This window comes from Muntiacus reevesi, chromosome 2 (assembly GCF_963930625.1).
Source record: "Muntiacus reevesi chromosome 2, mMunRee1.1, whole genome shotgun sequence".
In the NCBI taxonomy this organism is placed as follows: domain Eukaryota; kingdom Metazoa; phylum Chordata; class Mammalia; order Artiodactyla; family Cervidae; genus Muntiacus; species Muntiacus reevesi.
In genome coordinates, this window is record NC_089250.1 from 103,806,951 (window position 1) to 103,824,559 (window position 17,609).

Genomic DNA, 17,609 nt, shown 5'->3' on the forward strand with positions numbered 1-17,609 from the left:
TATATGACTTAAGTTCTTATACAACACACCAGGGAGATGTAAGAGACGGCACTTGATCTGGGGAATATTCAAGAGACAGAAACAGAAATATGCCTTAGAAAGATTAAAGACGGATGGATTGAAATGGGAAGATTAGGTAGAAAGCTACTGCCACAGTTCTTGCATAGACTAGTAATGATCTAAACTAAAGCAAAGAATTTTAATTGAGATAGGAGTAAACTACGGGCCCCAGGGTTTAAGATAATTAGCTCAAGAAAACATATTTAGCCACTTGCAAATGCAATGAAAAGACACAACAAAGTTACTGAGGAAAGTAAGATTTTGGCAACTGAGTCAACACTGTTGCTACAGGTTAGGAAGCTGACTCGAAGGTGAATCTAAGGTTTGAAGCTAAGTGAACTGAAGAAGCATCAATAAACAAGAGAGGCTATCTCAGCAGCTTGTTGTGGAGCTGGAGACAGCTAACTGACAGTGCAGTGGTCTCCATTTAAACTGTTTTCCTGTTTTGTTCTCCACATTTTATCTTCTCATTTTAAAGCTCCACATTGTATCTTCACATCTTATAATCTCAGAAATGTCTATTCTATTTGTCTTTCTTGATTTTCTTAACGTATAAATTTTTCCAAAAGTCAAGCACAATATAAGCAGCAAATGTCCCATTTTCTATTAACAGCCTATTTATATACTAAGAAAATAAATTTAGGCATACTTATATTAAAATAATTATGTATGCAAAAATAAAGAGTAGAAAGCTGCAGCCAAATGCATTTATTTTCAATTTAAAAGGCTGTTTATCACTTTGTGAGGGGCAGGTTTGTGTGAATAAGCAGGGGGAAAAAAAAAGATCTAAGTGTCTTTTCCCCAAACTACCAGTACACAAAATATACCTTCTGTTACAGACTGAGCACTTGTGTCCTGAGCCCGCTTCCCAAATTCACATTGAAATTCTATCCTCCCATGTGACAGTACTAGGAGGTGGGCCTTTGGGAGATAATTAGATCATAAGGGTGAGGCCCTCATTGATGAGATTAGTGTACTTTTTTAGACAGCTCCCTCACCCTTCTGCCATGAGGACACAATGAAAAGATGGCCATCTGTGAACCAAGAAGCAAGTTATCAACAGATAATAAACCTAAGCACCCTGGTCCTGGATTACCCAGACTCAAAAACCAAGAGAAATATGTTTGTTGTGTAAGTCACTCAGACTATAGTATTTATGTTGTGGCAGCCTGAATAGACTAAGAATTCTAATTAAGTATTCATTAAATTTTGAAAATAAACAATGAATCTAACTTCTATCATTTATGTAATTCTCACAAAAACAACAAAAAATCTGTTTTTTCTGTTATTACTATGTATCTTTAAAGTCTAACAGTAAAGGAATGTATTTTGTATCTTGCTCCAATACAACACTACCTTTAAGTGAAATAAACATACATTCTGGGGAAATTTGGGTATAACTTTTTAATATGAGCTTCAACAAGGTAAATGAAAACTAAACATAAAGAAGTATATACTTTTATGGTTAGCACAATGTTTAGGACAAAGTAGATATTCTGTTGAATAAATGCCTGAGTTTCAGTTTTAAATATACTGTCTATCTCAAAGCAAATACAGAAACAGTGTATTTTAGCTACTTCAGTGTTAAGACTTACTTTTAAGAAAACATTTACTGAGCATTTTCCACATGCCAGGCATTGTTCTTTGCACTTCAGTGTGATGGCTCACTTAATCCCTACAACTACCCCTGGCAAGATTATCCTCATTTTACAGATGAGAATACTTAACACAAAAAGACTAAGCTATGTGCCCAAGATAACATAGCTAAAAAGTAAAAGATAAGTGCCAAAGATAACATAGCTACAAGGGTACAGGGTTTGTACCAAATCACTCTAATTCCAGAGCCTACCCTTTTATTTTATTTGGGTTTCCCTGGTGGCTCAAGCAGTAAAGAATCTGCCTGCAATGCAGGAGACCTGGATATAATCCCTGCGTTGGGAAGATCTCCTGGAGAAGGAAATGGCAGCCCACTCCAGTACTCAGGCAAGAGTATGAGCAAATACATCTATAAGCAAATACATCTTTTTTCTAATCCAAAATATAGCTTTATACACCATGTTCTACACCTTGCTCTTTTCACTCAATTGATCTTATAATAATGTGCAAACTCCTCCCTCATTCTCTTCCTAACTACACAGTATTTACATTACACTGACTGAATTATTTTACCAGTCCCCAACAGACTGTCACGGGGGCTTCCCTGGTGGCTCAGATGGTAAAGAATCTGTCTGCAATGCAGGAGACCTGGGTTCGATTCGTGAGTCAGGAAGATCCCTTGGAGAAGGGAATGGCAACCCACCCCAGTATTCCTGCCTGAAGAATTCCATGGACAGACCATGGGGTTGCCGAGTTGGGCATGAATGAGTGACTAACACACAACTGTTGTGGTTTCCCAGATGGCACTAGTGGTAAAGAACCCGCCTGCCAATGCAGGAGACCTAAGAGATGTGGGTGTGATTCTTGGGTTGGCAAGATCCTCTGGAAACAGGCACAGAAACCCACTTAAGTAATCTTGGCTGGAGAATCCCATGGACAGAGGAGCCAGGCAGGTTACAGTCCATAGGGCCACACAGTCACACACGACTGAAGCAACTCGGCACACACAGACAGACTGTCAGTGTTGTTCCTAACGTTTTGCTGTTATAAACAATGCTGTAGCCTCACTCACTTTGTATATACACAAATGTAGCTATCAAGTCAACAGCTGTACTCTTGGATGTCTTCAAGAAAGGGTATGTACATGTGTAATTCTGATATATGATGGCAAAATAACCATTGTAAAAACCTATGAACACTTATTTACTGACAGCCTCACTGCAGAGATGGTACTCCAGTCATACACAGGTCTTCTGCACTTTTTAGTATGAATGAGGCTGAAGAGTACTCACGGCTTAAAAGTCAGTTGTATATCCTTTTCTGTGAAGTGCCTGTTCTTATCCGTTGCCATTCTGCTGTTTTTACCTCATCAATATTTAGAAGTGCTTCATCTCTCAGAGATTTACACTTTGATTTTAATAAATATTAAACTTTATGTTTTCCTGTTTGTCTTTTACCTTTGTTTACCGTGACTTCTGCCTAGCAAAATTATTTTTACTTCCATGCAACTTACCTTTTCTACGCCTATTCACAATTCAGAAAGTATTTCCTGACTCCAACAAAACCATTATTTGTGAGGGATGTACATTTTATTGGAAACCTTAAATACTCTTCAGACAGAACACAATGTCTTCAATCAAGGCTCTCATGTGGCCTACAGGGAAAACTGCAATTTCTGAACTAGGGGCAAGGAGAGGGACAGCACAGAGGATGAGTGCTTAATTTGCCAAAAGGACCTCCTCATGAGTTCCCAAAATAATTTTTTAAAAATCAGTCCATGTTTTCTTCAAGCACATTTTTATCATTATAGCCTTTACATTTAAATATTTGATTCATCTGGAATTTATCCAATATATACATGGCATGAGGTAAATCCAACTTTTTATACACTAGATGATGCTCCTACTTACACCAAGATCATTTATTGAATATCTCTCACTTGAATTTTTTTCTCCATGCTTATGTCTGGGCTCTATATTGTTTTATTCATTTTAAATGTCCATATGTAGGGCTACCAAGGTTTTAAACTACCAAGGTTTTAAAATTAAAACATGCTATTAACTATATATATATACGTATGTATATATATATATATTTATATATATATATACACTTTTTTTTTTCTGCTCTTATTTTTCAATTTTCCTGACTTCTCTGGTTTATTTTTTCCATATGAACTAGAAAATCAATTTGTCCAGTTCCTGGGAGAAAAAACCATTTGGTATTTTTATTAGGATCACATTAAATTGACATTAATTTTAGAGAAACTGATACGGTTATGTAGGTTAAGCATTCCTGTCCACAGATGTGGTTACCATTTACTGAAGCTTTCTGTATCTCTCTTAAGTGCTTTCAAGTTGTCTTCATATTCTAGGTGTTGCACATTTCTTAGCTAATTCCTAAGTCATTGTACCTTTTTCTTGCTCTTGTTAAGTACTGACTTTTGATTGTTGACATCTAATTGAACCTTCCTTCCACTAGGTTTGGTTTTGTTTTCTAATTGAGGTACAGCTGATTTATAATATTATCTGTTTCAACTTTACAACATAGTGATTCACAATTTTTAAAGATTATATTCCATTTATGGTTATTATAAATTATATTTACATATATTCATACAAATATATGTAAATATAATTTATATATATTATATCATTGGCTATATTCCCTATGCTGCACAATACAGCCTTACAGCTTATGTCATACAAAGTAGTGCCTCTAACCATTATTTGCCTTCCCCCTCTTCCTTCTCCCCACTGGTACTCACTAGCTCGTTTTCTGTATCCGTAAGTCTGTTTCTTTTTTATTATATTCACTATTTCTTAGATTCCACATAGAAGTGATATCATAGTTTTTGTTGACTTATTTCACTAAGCATAATATCCACATATATCCATGTTGTTGCAAATGACAAAATTTCATTCTTTTCGTGGCTGAGTAGTATTCCATTGTGTGTATGTATACACACACACACACACACACACACACGTCTTCTTCATCCATTAATCTGTTGATAGACACTTAGATTGCTTCCATATATTGGTGACTATAAATCATGTAGCTGTGAACACTGGATTACATGTACCTTTTCAAACTAGTGTTTTCATTTTCTTTGAATATATGGCCAGGAGTAGAATCAGTAGTCCTTTTTCCTTTCTTTGAAGAACCCCCATACTGCTTTCCACAATGACTGCATCAATTTACATTCCCATCAACAGTGTACAAAGCTTTCCTTTTTCTCCACATACTTGCCAACATGTTATCTGTGGTGTTTTTGATGGTAGCCATTCTGACAAGTGTGAGGTGATAACTCATTGTGGTTTTCATCTGCATTTCTCTGATGATTAGTGATGTAGAGAATCTTTTCACAGGCCTAATAGCCATCTGGATGTTTTCTTTGGAAAAATGTCTATTCAGGTCTTCTGACCATTTTTAAATGTTTGCTTTTTAATATTGAAATCTATGAGCTATTTATATATTTTGAGTATTAACCCCTTATGGGCCACGTTATTTGCAAATATTTTCTCCCATTCAGTAGGTTATTTCCATTTTGGCAAAGATTTCCTCTGCGGTGTTCACCAGGTGGATGTTTTTTTCTCTTTTGCTTTTTTTTAAATATTTATTTATTTGGTCTTTCCAGGTCTTAGTGTGGCATGTGGGATCTAGTTCCCTGACTAGGAAGTGAACCCAGGTCCCCTGCCTTGGGAGTACAGTCTCAGCCACTGGACCACCAGGTTTTAATTTTGACTTTGGGCACGTTATTTAACCTCCTGAAGTCCTATTTCCCTCACCTATAAAACTAAGCTAAGTGTACTCTGCAGGATGGATTTAACGCTTTTGGATAATGTATAAAGGATTCAGCACAGTGCCTGGCACATAATGGCGGTTACATTATTTTCAATGTCTGCATCCTTGTACCTAATATATTCTCCAACTACAAGGTTGGTATCTTTCTTCTCTCCTTTACACTGTCATATTAACTTCTAAGTGTTTCCTTCCCCCCTTAGTCCTAGTAGCAGAGGCTTACTCAGCTCCCCAGCTGAGAGCAGAAACAGTCTTAGGTTCAGGCAAAGGTAACAGCAACCTTGCAGAATTTTACCTAATTATGCTTCAAGAAGTAAGTTTAAGTCTACGAAATTCATTCCTGTTAGATAGTCTAGTTATGTCATCTATAGCTGAGCAATAACTTGATCAAAAATCAGAAAGTATACATGTGCTGATTCACAAAGACTTGGGACCAACAATGAGAAGCCATCACAAATTCCTTCAAAGAACTTATAGGTAAAGAATCAAAATTTCCTCCAATTGTTTTCAGAAGCTCTGCTTCTGAAATTAAAACCTGGTAGGGACTTCCGTGGTAGTCCAGGGCCTGATACTCTGGGCTCCCAATGCAGTGGGCCCAAGTTCAATTCCTAGGCAGGGAACTAGATCCCACATGCTACAGCTAAGACCTGGAACAACCAAATTCTGCTTAGGGTCTCTTTTAGCCTTACTTTATTCCTTTTCTCACTTTCATTTCCCTTTCACAAAAGCAAGATCATTATCTCAGAAGGCACATTTCTCAGGGGCTCTTGCCTACATGCCAGCACACACACAATTAATAGTTAAAACTATTTCAGCTTTCAACTATTTCACAACTTCTATGTGACATCTTGTGACTTCAAAACCTTTGTTTCCAATAAAATCTGGAAATCATAAAGTCAGACATAATTAACTAATAGGTTTCTGTCAGTTAAATGAATCAAATAAACCTATTAATAAAACTCAAATAAGCAGTCTATCAAATGGCACCTTATAAATACAAACGTTTTAATTTTATCTATATGTAAAAATTCAAGTTTACAAAACATGAAATAGAGCAGGCAACCATTTAGATTACTTCAAAATTTACAAAGGTGTTATATTGCTAGGTACTTCAAAACAGTCTTCCAAAAGCACAAAATTAAATATCGTTAGTGGATTATTAATTTCTTGAAAGGTTAGAACCAAGAAGAATGCTAAACTACTATGAACCAAAGAGTAAACAAAATATAAAACAAAACATTTCATGCCATTAGTTCTATTCTTTTTCCTCACAGTACTGAATTTACTGATTAAACATTGTTACCAAGTTCAAAACACAATTCACCTCACCAAATCTTTTCTCTCTCCTCCTAAAATAAAAGTTAACATTCCTCCTCTTCCAGGATTCCCTATTTCTATTCATGAGTCAACCAAGGATCATACCTGGCTCTTCCCTTTACCCTTACCATTCATTTCCATCTGGTTACCAAAGCCTGTCCATTCTGTCTCCCTCATCTCATGGTCCCTTCTTGTTTTAAAGAGCTACTCTCATAGTCTAATTAATTTCTCTACCTCCAAATTCTCTCCCTTCTATAAAAACCAGATATGACCCATTGCAAACTACAGATATCAAAGGATACCTACCAAATTAAATTCAGGCTCCCTAATTTCATTAACTCTATAATCTGACCTCAATTTTACTTTTCTAACCTTCTAGTTCACTATTCGCAGACATTTCAGTTAACTAAACTACTATTCTCTCAATAGGCCTCATATCTGCCTATTTCCATTTGAGGTGCTTTACCTATAAAGCACTCTTCTTCATTCTTTCCTCCTTGAAATACTAAATACTCTTCCAGTTCATATGTTATCTTCCCTTTAGAAACTCATCCACAATCCACTTCATCCCAAAGGGTTATACTATTCATCCTGACACAGCACTGTTTATGCATTTATAACACAGCATATTTTATATACATTTCTATCTATGCACTTAAAAGAATTCTTCCCTTCTAGATCTTTATGATAATGATCACATTACACTTAGAAGCTTATCCAACAATACATACTTTTAAAGTTTCATTTATAAATATTTTCTAATGAGTTTATCAACTTTGTGAGACAAAACTGTGTTAAATTAAAAATAAATTTAGTTATTATTCCTTTTAGATACGCTAAAATTAAAGATGTTCTTTCTCCTTAAGAAATAAACAGGGGAGGAAATAAAGACTAAACTGATGTATATGTTTGTGGTGGCATTACTTACAACAAAAATCTGGAAACAAATTGCAGAAAATAAGAGAACACAAATTTTGGTATATTTAAATAATGAAATGTTAAATAATCATTAACAAAACCCCCAAACCATAATAACATTTTTAAATGATATTTTAAAACCATAGAGAAATACTTACTAAATTGTTACTCAATTATTACTGAAAAATAGTTGAGAAACAAGAACATATTCCCAGTCCATAATAAGAAATATGCTAATATATGAACACAGAAAAACTGTCAAATGACAGCAGTATTTATCTGTGCATGACAGCATTATGGCTGATTTTTATTTTCCCTTTATTTCCTGATTTCACTACTAAGAATATGTAATAAAACCATCAAAAACTAAGAATGTGTTATTTTAAAACAGTGACACCCAGCAAAAGAATAAAATGAGACTAAACTTAGATATTAATAAAGAAATAAGGTATTTTAAAGTAATGTGAAAAACACATTACTAAAGGATTACAGAATGTCATGGCCTAGAAAAGCTGAAATTAAATTCTACAGTGCTAGAACTGAAGAAAAATGAGTAATTCATGTACACAAAATATTATGGCTTAAAGAAAGCCATCAAAATTCAAGAAATTTCTCTTTTAACCAAATTAACTCCAATAATACAATTATACTCAGCACAGATTTTTTTTTTGCATATAAAGTAACCAAAACAGTTCATCAAGATATAAAAATAATTATTGCCTTTTAAATTCCATCAGCATGGGGAAAAAAAATCTATAGAAACTGAAAGGAGAAAACCATGGGCTCTTTAATATGATTTATTTATTAATGATTTCCACTTTTCTACTTACGAACACAATCCTAGTCCAAAGAAACCCTACAACAATGGCTGAATATATTTCCTCCATTGTTTTAATATGTGTCTCACATATCTGATACACCTTTTGCCTAGGAAAATTTAATATCTATGAAGTCAGACTTTATTTCTTCAAAACAATTTTACAAATACATGAGGTTTGGGAAAATGCCCTTTTACAACAGTGCTACGCTCATATGACATATTGGGGATAGAACCCAGAATACAGTCAGCCCTCCTTTTCCCTGAGTTCCTCATCTCAGCATTCAACCAACATGTGGATGGAAAACAGCTGACCCTCAAACAACATGTGTTTGAACTGCACAGATCCACTTATACATGAGTTTACTTCAATAAATACTTGTATTTTCATTTTACAGATCTTTAAGTATAGGGTAAAGTTTATGTTCAATCAGAGATCACAATATGTGGAATCATAAAACTAGGGTCTGAGTTCTGATTCTATCCAAATTGTTACTGCTTCTTGCCCTTGGATGAGTCACTTCAATTTCTTTGTTTTTAAGGTAGAGAGAACACTATGGGGATTTTCAACTGCACGGAAGGTCAATACACCTATTACTCATGTTGTTCAAGGGTCAACTACATTTGGGGGAAAAAGAATTCCAGAACTTTCCAAAAAGCAAAACTTGAATTTGCCATGCCAGCAGTTATTTACGTATCATTTACATTGTATTTATAACTATTTACATAGTACTAGGTACTATAATCCAGAAATGATTTAAAATATATGCAAAGGTTGTATGCAAACACTATGCCAGTTTATATAAGGGACTTGAGCATCCATGGATTTTGGTATCTGCGAGGGTGCTGGAACTAATCCTCCATGGATACTGAGACACAGACTGTACTTATTCAAAGGCAATGGAAACTAGACCACCTAGGCTGCCATCTGTAACAAGAATCCTTAGTAACTGCTCAAACTGTGAAACTGAAATCTTCATACTCCTATTCTTTCAAGGAAAATATGTGGCTCCATTTCCAATCAGATAAAAACACTAACATATCAAACACAAAGACAAAATCATTGGTTCCAAATCATTTTAAAAAGCTTCTATTTGTTAGACTGCTCAGATTAGGCATCTACTACTATTACTGCTTCTCTACTGGTTAATGGTTTTATAAAGCATTCTCCAAACCAATGCATCCTACAGAGAGATACCATGGAAGACTTGATACAATATAATTAAACCAAAGTTCCAATGTTAGCCACCAAATCTGTTGTGCCAGGCAGTTACTATGGACCTTGGACAGTAGCACAGCATAGCATTAGCACAAAGGGATACAGAATATGATATACAACAGAACAAAGAGAAAGAACTGGGTGTTACCATAGTTAAGGTTTTGTTCCTTGGTTTAAATATTCTTCATACCACACACGGTTATAGTGAAGTACCAAAGTGGTATCACAATGCAAGCATCTCAGTAAAATAATGATTCATTTCAATGAGCCATCAACAGAATGGCCAAAAAAAAAAAAAAAAATCTGTTCATTAGAATTTGATCTGCCTCAAATAGAATATACTATTGTAAATAATTTTAAACACAAGCACAATTTAGTGAATACGGTAGGAGACTGGGAGACTTAAATTTTCAGGTTCAGTTTATAGCTTTTCACCAGTCACCTGCTGTTTTGACAAGTTACTTACCAACTTGTGCTGCCATTTCTCCGTAAACTTATCCCCTAAGATGAGGATAATTCTTGCAAACTGTGTCACAAGCATTTTGAAAGGAACCATGAGTTATTGTGTAATGCTCTTGAAATTCCTCAGATGTAGGTCCTACACAAAGTAAAGTATCATTATACATCTCTCTAACAGTAGTCAACTGTTTGCATTATGACTTTTTTCCCTACCCTCGACACTGTGACTCTTGGACACTAACCTTTCTCATAGTAAGGCGTCCAAAGCAAGCCTCCATTCCTGACCCAAGTGATCATTTTTTCAAGTCTTCATATCATCCACATCTCTCTCTTCATTAGAAAATTGGGAGTTATAGAACAGCTTCTTTGGTATTATATGCTTTGATTCATTAAGCAATATATGGGATAATGTGGAATTTTTAATCTACTCTAATGTGAATAATTGTATTTCCCATATTTATACATCTATTTTCCTATATTATTTTTTAAATTTCAACTTTTTTTTAAGGACGTCATTTATAGATTTATGCTTTATGAACAGAGAAAACAAGTCAGGAAATGAAGAAACAAGAGAGGCAAGCAAATCACTGCTATATGACCAAAGTGTTTTCATTGCAATGATCAACAGCAGAAATTACCATTTAGGGATACAAAAAAACAGAATCAATGTTCATATCTTTTTATCTTCTATAGAAGAGTTGAGCACAAGCTATAATAAATTTTCTCATACTATTCAAAACTTTATCTACTGCTGGCTTTGCAATGAAGTTAGTCTTTGGTTCAAGAATAAAATATACATATTTGAATTTTTAGTTTCTGTTGATAGGAGTATTATATCTGAAACAGAATTCTCACCCTTCTTACATGGTTCCTAAAATGGCTTCACTTTGAATTTATGCACAGGGAAGAGACTGGGGATGGATAATAAAACATGATGTCTTCACTGTATAACCTTAGTTATAAAATAGTAATTTTTGAGAGATATTTTTAAAGCCCTCAGAATTACATTAAAATAATGATGTAAACTAGCTTCCTCCAATATGAATAAATATTCCTCTACATTCTAAACATGGCAGGGGCAAAACTGTGGGATAAAGATAAAAACCACAGAATTTAGAGTGATCTAATATTTGCTACTCTAGTAATTAAACTCTTTTAAATTTCAGTTTCCTCATCTGAAAAAGGAGGACCATAACACCTGTCAGCTGATATGCAAGGCTGCTGTGAGGATTAAAAGAGATAACATAATCTATTTGAAAGAACTTTGTACACCATAAAAAGTTAAAACAGTCATTTTAACATAACTATCAAATTATTTGCAAATTATGGATGTAAAAGTATAGCACTATGTCTAAGAGAAAACAAAAATAGATGTGTAAAACATATATCTAGGAGCATGGACACCAAATCTTATCTATGGCTAGATAGTGAGTAAATAATCTTAATAAGAAAAGTACACTTCCTAAATGTTATCTTAAAATTTCAGAAGCAAATTTAGAAGTACAAAAATAAAACAATTTTACTTAGATGGACTGACCTAACACTTTGAAGATTAAATATACTATCTACTTGTTAGCTATGAATTAAGGAGGAAACTGAGAGGTTCTAAATTGTAAAAGGTTTAAAAAAATTCCTATGAAGGAAAAATAAATACAAGAAAGAGAAATAGATATACATTTCTCTGCAAATAGTTCAGAAAGAAGTAGTAGTGATAGCAAGAAATATGCATATACAAGAGAACGAAGATGACCATGGACTTAATCTGCATTCTTGGTATAATAAAGGAAATCAGTGAAATCTCCCCAAGTGGTTACTAGAATGTCCAGAATGGAAACTTCTCCCAACAGGCCATAGGACAAATCTATTTACTACACTGTAAGGGTAGAGTCCTCCAGTAGGTTATCATGCCTCTCAAGAATAGCTTATCTATGAAAAAGGCCACCTCTTCCTCTTTTATTCCTTAATATTTAGTATGCTTATAAAGCGAATCTCTGTAAGAAAATAATTCTTAGCTCTCTGCCTCCTTTCTTCATGACTCAAGTTTAAGGCTCTGATGAAGTGAATGATGTTTATTATATGCTCCTAAAATTCAACCAGACTCACTCTGTTCCCAGGAGACTTTAAAACGAATTAAATAAGAAAACCTCCAAATCTTCTAATTCACTTCTCAAACTCACAAATGTTTTAAAAATGGTTAGGGAAGAAGCACATTTATATCATTAAGGAATTATTCCAAAGAGAAATAATTTTAGTTAAAAACATTATTACATTTCCCACCCAATTCCCTTAAATCAAAACTGAGGTTAAAAGATTAAGTCCCTGTGGGAGCAACTACCTCCGTTTGACATTTTACTTTTCCTACCTATGTAACTTGGTACACTTCAATACATCATTTAATTTGACCTTCTAGTAATAAAAGTTTTCCTCAGGATAAAGACTCTCTGCTATAAAGCTAAGCTATTTCAGCTCCAGATTAACTTTCTGGGTATTTATGTGATCAATCATCGAGTTAAACTTAAGACTTCATTTTTCCCAGAAATCTTCAATTCTATCCAATGACATTTCTCATCATTTAAACTTCATAGTCTCAAAATACATGCCACGTCATGTAGAATTTCAATACTCTCTAGCTATTTCATTTACGTATGTCTTAATGCCCAACCAAGGCTCTAAATTTTTCAAAGATAAAGCTTATGCCTTTCATTTTTCTATCCCATAGACTGTGACATACTCTGAACGAACAATAAGGCAATCCTAAAGAGGTATCAAAACTTAGGTAAACCCACCCTCCCAACTTTATATTGCCAAATAATGGTTCCAGGATGAAGCAACAGTGATATAAACGTCACAATGCAATCATCACAATGTCAACATGACCACAAAGAAACCTCTTCTGGCAAGTTTCTCAGAACCTCACCTATAGGGTTAAAAGCTGTTCCAGGTACTAAGTTATTATACTATTAGCACACAGTGTCTACCACCCTTGTCTTGGACACAGAATAGATGCTAAATAACATTTATAGAATTTAAATCTTAGTAAATTTTAGTAACCATATTGGCAATTTCTATGTGCTAGCTTTGTACTTTCTACTTGCCCTGTAGCCTCTCAGAAATTACTAAAGCAAAACAGAGATACATTCAGTTACATTTGTGAGGCATGTTATATAGTAACAGCCCCATTACCATGAAAATTTCAACCTGAGGCAGTATTCCAAGTTAAGTAAAAAAGGTAAAGGACCCATCTGCCTCTGAAGCAGTGATTACAAATATGTATCAATAAATTACCATTCATGTTTAACAACATGACAATCTCAATGTCGAAGATTATGAAAATCTGATGATTCCACAGAATACTCTTCATGAGGCAGAGTACAAGAAAACTACCATTTACCTTGTTTTGCAATAATTAAACCTCTTGTATTAAGCATCACTACCATTCATCCAAAAAAAAATTAAGTTACAAACTAAAGCAGAAGAAAAGAGATTAAAACTCAATCAACAAAAAAAAGGTGAAAACTACACAGTAATTTACAAGTTAGAAGAATGAGGTTGGGCATGGTGTGAAATGATTATGAAAAATGAGTAACATGCTCTAACACCTTTAATATCTTATGCCTTCATTAACCTCTTAAAAGACTAACAAGAAAAAACCACGTAAATAATGATGTGGTAAAGAAAACTAATTGCCATAGAAAATACCTAGATGCCATTATTGTTAAAGTTAAAATAAATTGTGAATCAGTACAGCTGTAATCTTATCTGAATTTACCATCTTAAGAATTAACTTTTAGTTAACGGAAAAAAAAATTTCACATATTTCTAAGTGTGGTAATATTTGACTTTAAAATACATATAACAAGGTAAACAGAACATGAAATATGGCCCAATTCCTCAAAATTCTCATTATCCTACAAATTATTTTAAATTTGATTTGTATGGCTACTGCATTATCAGGACATCTCACAGACAAAACTTTCAATAGCTAGTGTTACTACTTGAAAGTAGGAGACTAGAGAAATAAAAAACATGTCAAACTAAATAAAATCATGTATTTAAAATACAACAGAGAGAACAACAGAATAATTAGGATTATGTTTTAGTCAAGTAAAAAGATTTCATCTTAATTTCCGCCCTCTTTCTGATATATGGAAAGCACACAGTAAATTATACATTTAAAATCTGTTCAGTGTGCCTGAACAGTGCTTAGAAAAAAGGACCTACATACTGTATATTCTTTATCAATATACTCAGTATCAAAGAAGATCTATATACTGCAGGGTAGTTTTCTCTATTGTTTTACATCACCAAAATTAATTTCGGAAACCACTGCTTTACACAACAAGGATTTATAACAGCAGCAGTTAAAAAAAGAAACACAAAATAATTAAGTTCTTAGAAGCATACAAACTGTAAAGGATATATTTTATGCCTAGTTTGCTTTTAAAGCTTGGTCAAAAAAAACATGAGTTTAGCAAAATTGTATGACATTTCAAACTTATTATAACTATTAGAGCAAACAAAAAGTTTTTCAACTTACCTGGTTTCTTTCTGGATTTTTCATGACCTAGCTGCCCTAGATCATTACATCCACACGTGTACACGGTTCCATCATCCAGAACAAATACAGTATGTCTGAGTCCACATCCTACATCTCGAACCTTTTTGTTTATAAAAAAGTCACTTTTTCTGGGCTCTAGTACAATTTCTTCATCAATTCCACCTAAACCTAGCTGTCCAAAAGAAGCATTTCCCCAGCACAACATGTTTGTGATTCTTCTGGTCTTCCAGTTTCAATAAAAAACTCCCTTCTGAAACACTGGGAAGTTGGAGGTGTCCCTATGTCTGAGAAGATAGATAAGAGTTAGTATGACTTCAAAGAAAACATAGTGTATAACTGCTCTTTCAAGTGCTAGGCTAGAATAATCACTTTATATTAAACATGAAATCTATAATGTGCTACGTAAGTATTATTCAGTTTCCAAAACCAGTCAATGGGATATTCTTAAAATTATTACATAGAAACGTTTAGGAAAAATACATCACTCCCCATGACCACAAAACTTAAATACTAACTAGCTTTGACTTTTTGTTATCTTCTGATAGACTACTCTAATTGAAATATTAAGTATCTTGACGAAGTTAATCTTTTTTTTGCTTTTTGCTTTGGATAATTTCAGTGGGAGTAAGATACAAGACATCTGTCCGCTGCCCCCAAAATCAGATGTATACTCAGTGAAAAACTTAAAAGACTACAGAAACATAAACCCTTGCAATCTCCCTCAAGTCACAGAGTAAGTGAATAATTAGACTGTCTAATAATACCTACCTCCACATTAACAGAAAACTGAAGTTCTTATCTGTACTAGAAAAAGCCAATAATGGAAACTTTGAGTTTCCCACAATTTAAAAAGACTCTCTCAACTATTCATAGTAAGAGGTCCAAGGGAAAATTATAGTTCTCTAGTTAAACTCTGATCTTAAGAAAACCACCTCCAAAGATCATACCTTACAAATCAAAATATTAACACTCTGACCTCACAATTAAATTTAAAAACTAAACCAGTGTACCTAATTATAATACAAAAGTATGCAGTTTAAAGATCAAGACTTCTCCCCCCAAATTCAACATTTTCTATTACGAGTGGTAACCCTGACTGAAAAATATTTTCCCAAGGCAATCTACGTCTATCTATACGTCTGAGACAATTATTTGAAAATGGGAGAAAAAACTGCAAATAACATTGGCACTGTCGATTTTTCAAGAACAGAAATGGGGACTGGGACACTGATAGTCTGATGGCGAAATCTGTAGAACTTTCCAGTACACTGACTGAATATTTCTTCGCTTACATAGACACGGTAACAAAGAGCTCACTTCATCTAAACCTACACAGATTTTTAGATACATCGCGTACTAAATAACAATTACAGGAAGCCCGTCTTATTCCCGTTGTAGTCACCCACATTCCTTATACAGAACCTAAGAAGTTTCCAAACCCAACTTTCCTACGTTCAGGCTAGCACAAACGCTGAAGCTGTCTCGTTCCATCCACGACCCACCCGTCAAGAAAAGTTTCATTTCATTCTTTTGGGGCATCTGAACCCGACAGTTCCCGTGAGTTATGCATTGTCTGATCGGGTTTTGCTCTGTTTTTTCAAGGAGAGGACAGGAAAACACCCTTAATTTCAGTGCACGAGGTTTATCCATCCTTTTCTTTAAAAAGTCAGAGGAGTAATAATGAGAAAGACGTCCTCTCGTCAGCAACAGGTAGGGGAAAGAGAAGCACTTTATTCCCATCATTCCCTGAACACACACTCAGAACAGCTCAGGGGGACCGCGGGAGAAAAATCATCTGCACACACCCAACCTCCCGGGCAAGACCAGTCAACTACTGCAGCCGCCCGCTCGCAGGAGCCGCAGAGGCCAGTGGACGAGGCTCCGCACCTCGGCGGCCCTCGTCCCAAGGAAGCCCTTCCCCAGGGAGGTGCGACATTCCAGCCCCCGGGCCAAGGGGCCCGGCACTGCCCTCGTCCCCCACCCCCCACCCCGAGGAAACGCTGAGAAAGCACCCAGCGCCAGGCTGGCCTGTATCCGCCCAGCCTGGCCTGCCCCCTCCCTAACGCCGTCACACGCCCCCGAACCCGCCCGGGCAACGACTCACCGGGCCCCTCAAGGCAGGGGAAGCCCAGGGCGGCTGGGGGCGGCGCCTCCCCCGAGAGCGAGGCAGCGCGGCAGCTGAGGCAGGTCTCCAGCTCCTGGACCCTCCTCCTTCAGCCAGTGGCGGCGAACACCAGCGCTCCTCCGGCGTCGGTGAAGGTGCTCCTCTCTTCGGCTCCTATGAAACTTTACCAGGCTCCTCAGAGAAAAGCAGCCGCCACTGCTGTCCAGTCCAGAGCCAGCCGTCAGCTACCCGGATGGAGCGGGAGGGGAAGGACGGGCGGAGAGAGAAGCGGAGAGGACTAGGGGTGGGGAGAACTGGGGGAGAGACTGGGGAGGAGAAGGGAGAGGGGGAGGTGGTAACGCGGGGAGGGGGAGGGGCTGGCCGGAAGTGAGTCGCAGAGCACGCGCGCGAGCCCGCCCACTTCCCGGCCCGCGCGCCTGCGCCGGAATCCTCCCAGGGTACACAGACCCAGGCGCCTGCGTAGTGTGCTGTTTTGCGCTGCCTTTAGAGGAAAAAGCCAAATGCTGAAGTTAGGGTTCGCACGACGAGCGGAGGCGTTTGATGTGTCTTGTAACAGCGTTTCAGCGTGCACAAGGACCTTTTAGTGAAGAAATCTCTTCGGTTTTTGGCTAGGTTGTCTTTTTCCCTATTGGTTCCAGTCTATTATTTTATTCCCCCTTTATCCAAGGTGAATTTGAAGTCGCAGAAAAAAACATCACCAACATGTAAATAAAGGCTGGTGAAGTCTTATTTGACC

At 36.1% G+C, this 17,609-nt stretch overlaps 1 protein-coding gene across 5 annotated transcripts in view; it reads right to left on the minus strand.

Moving 5' to 3' along the window:
* The window catches only part of HERC4 (HECT and RLD domain containing E3 ubiquitin protein ligase 4), a 132,498-nt gene extending 115,308 nt beyond the window's left edge, over positions 1 to 17,190 (minus strand). For 2 of the 5 annotated variants that reach the window (XM_065922430.1, XM_065922429.1), the window contains exons 1-2: positions 16,853 to 17,186; positions 14,728 to 15,032 (exon numbers count right to left, since the gene is read on the minus strand). In XM_065922430.1, coding sequence (XP_065778502.1) covers positions 14,728 to 14,953 — 226 coding nt within the window. In that variant the 5' untranslated portion in view covers positions 14,954 to 15,032; positions 16,853 to 17,186. Of the gene's footprint in view, positions 1 to 10,197; positions 10,330 to 14,727; positions 15,033 to 16,852 lie in introns of those variants that run through there. The other 3 variants (XM_065922431.1, XM_065922432.1, XM_065922433.1) reach the window with 3 other exon arrangements.
* Positions 17,191 to 17,609: the final 419 nt, after the last annotated feature.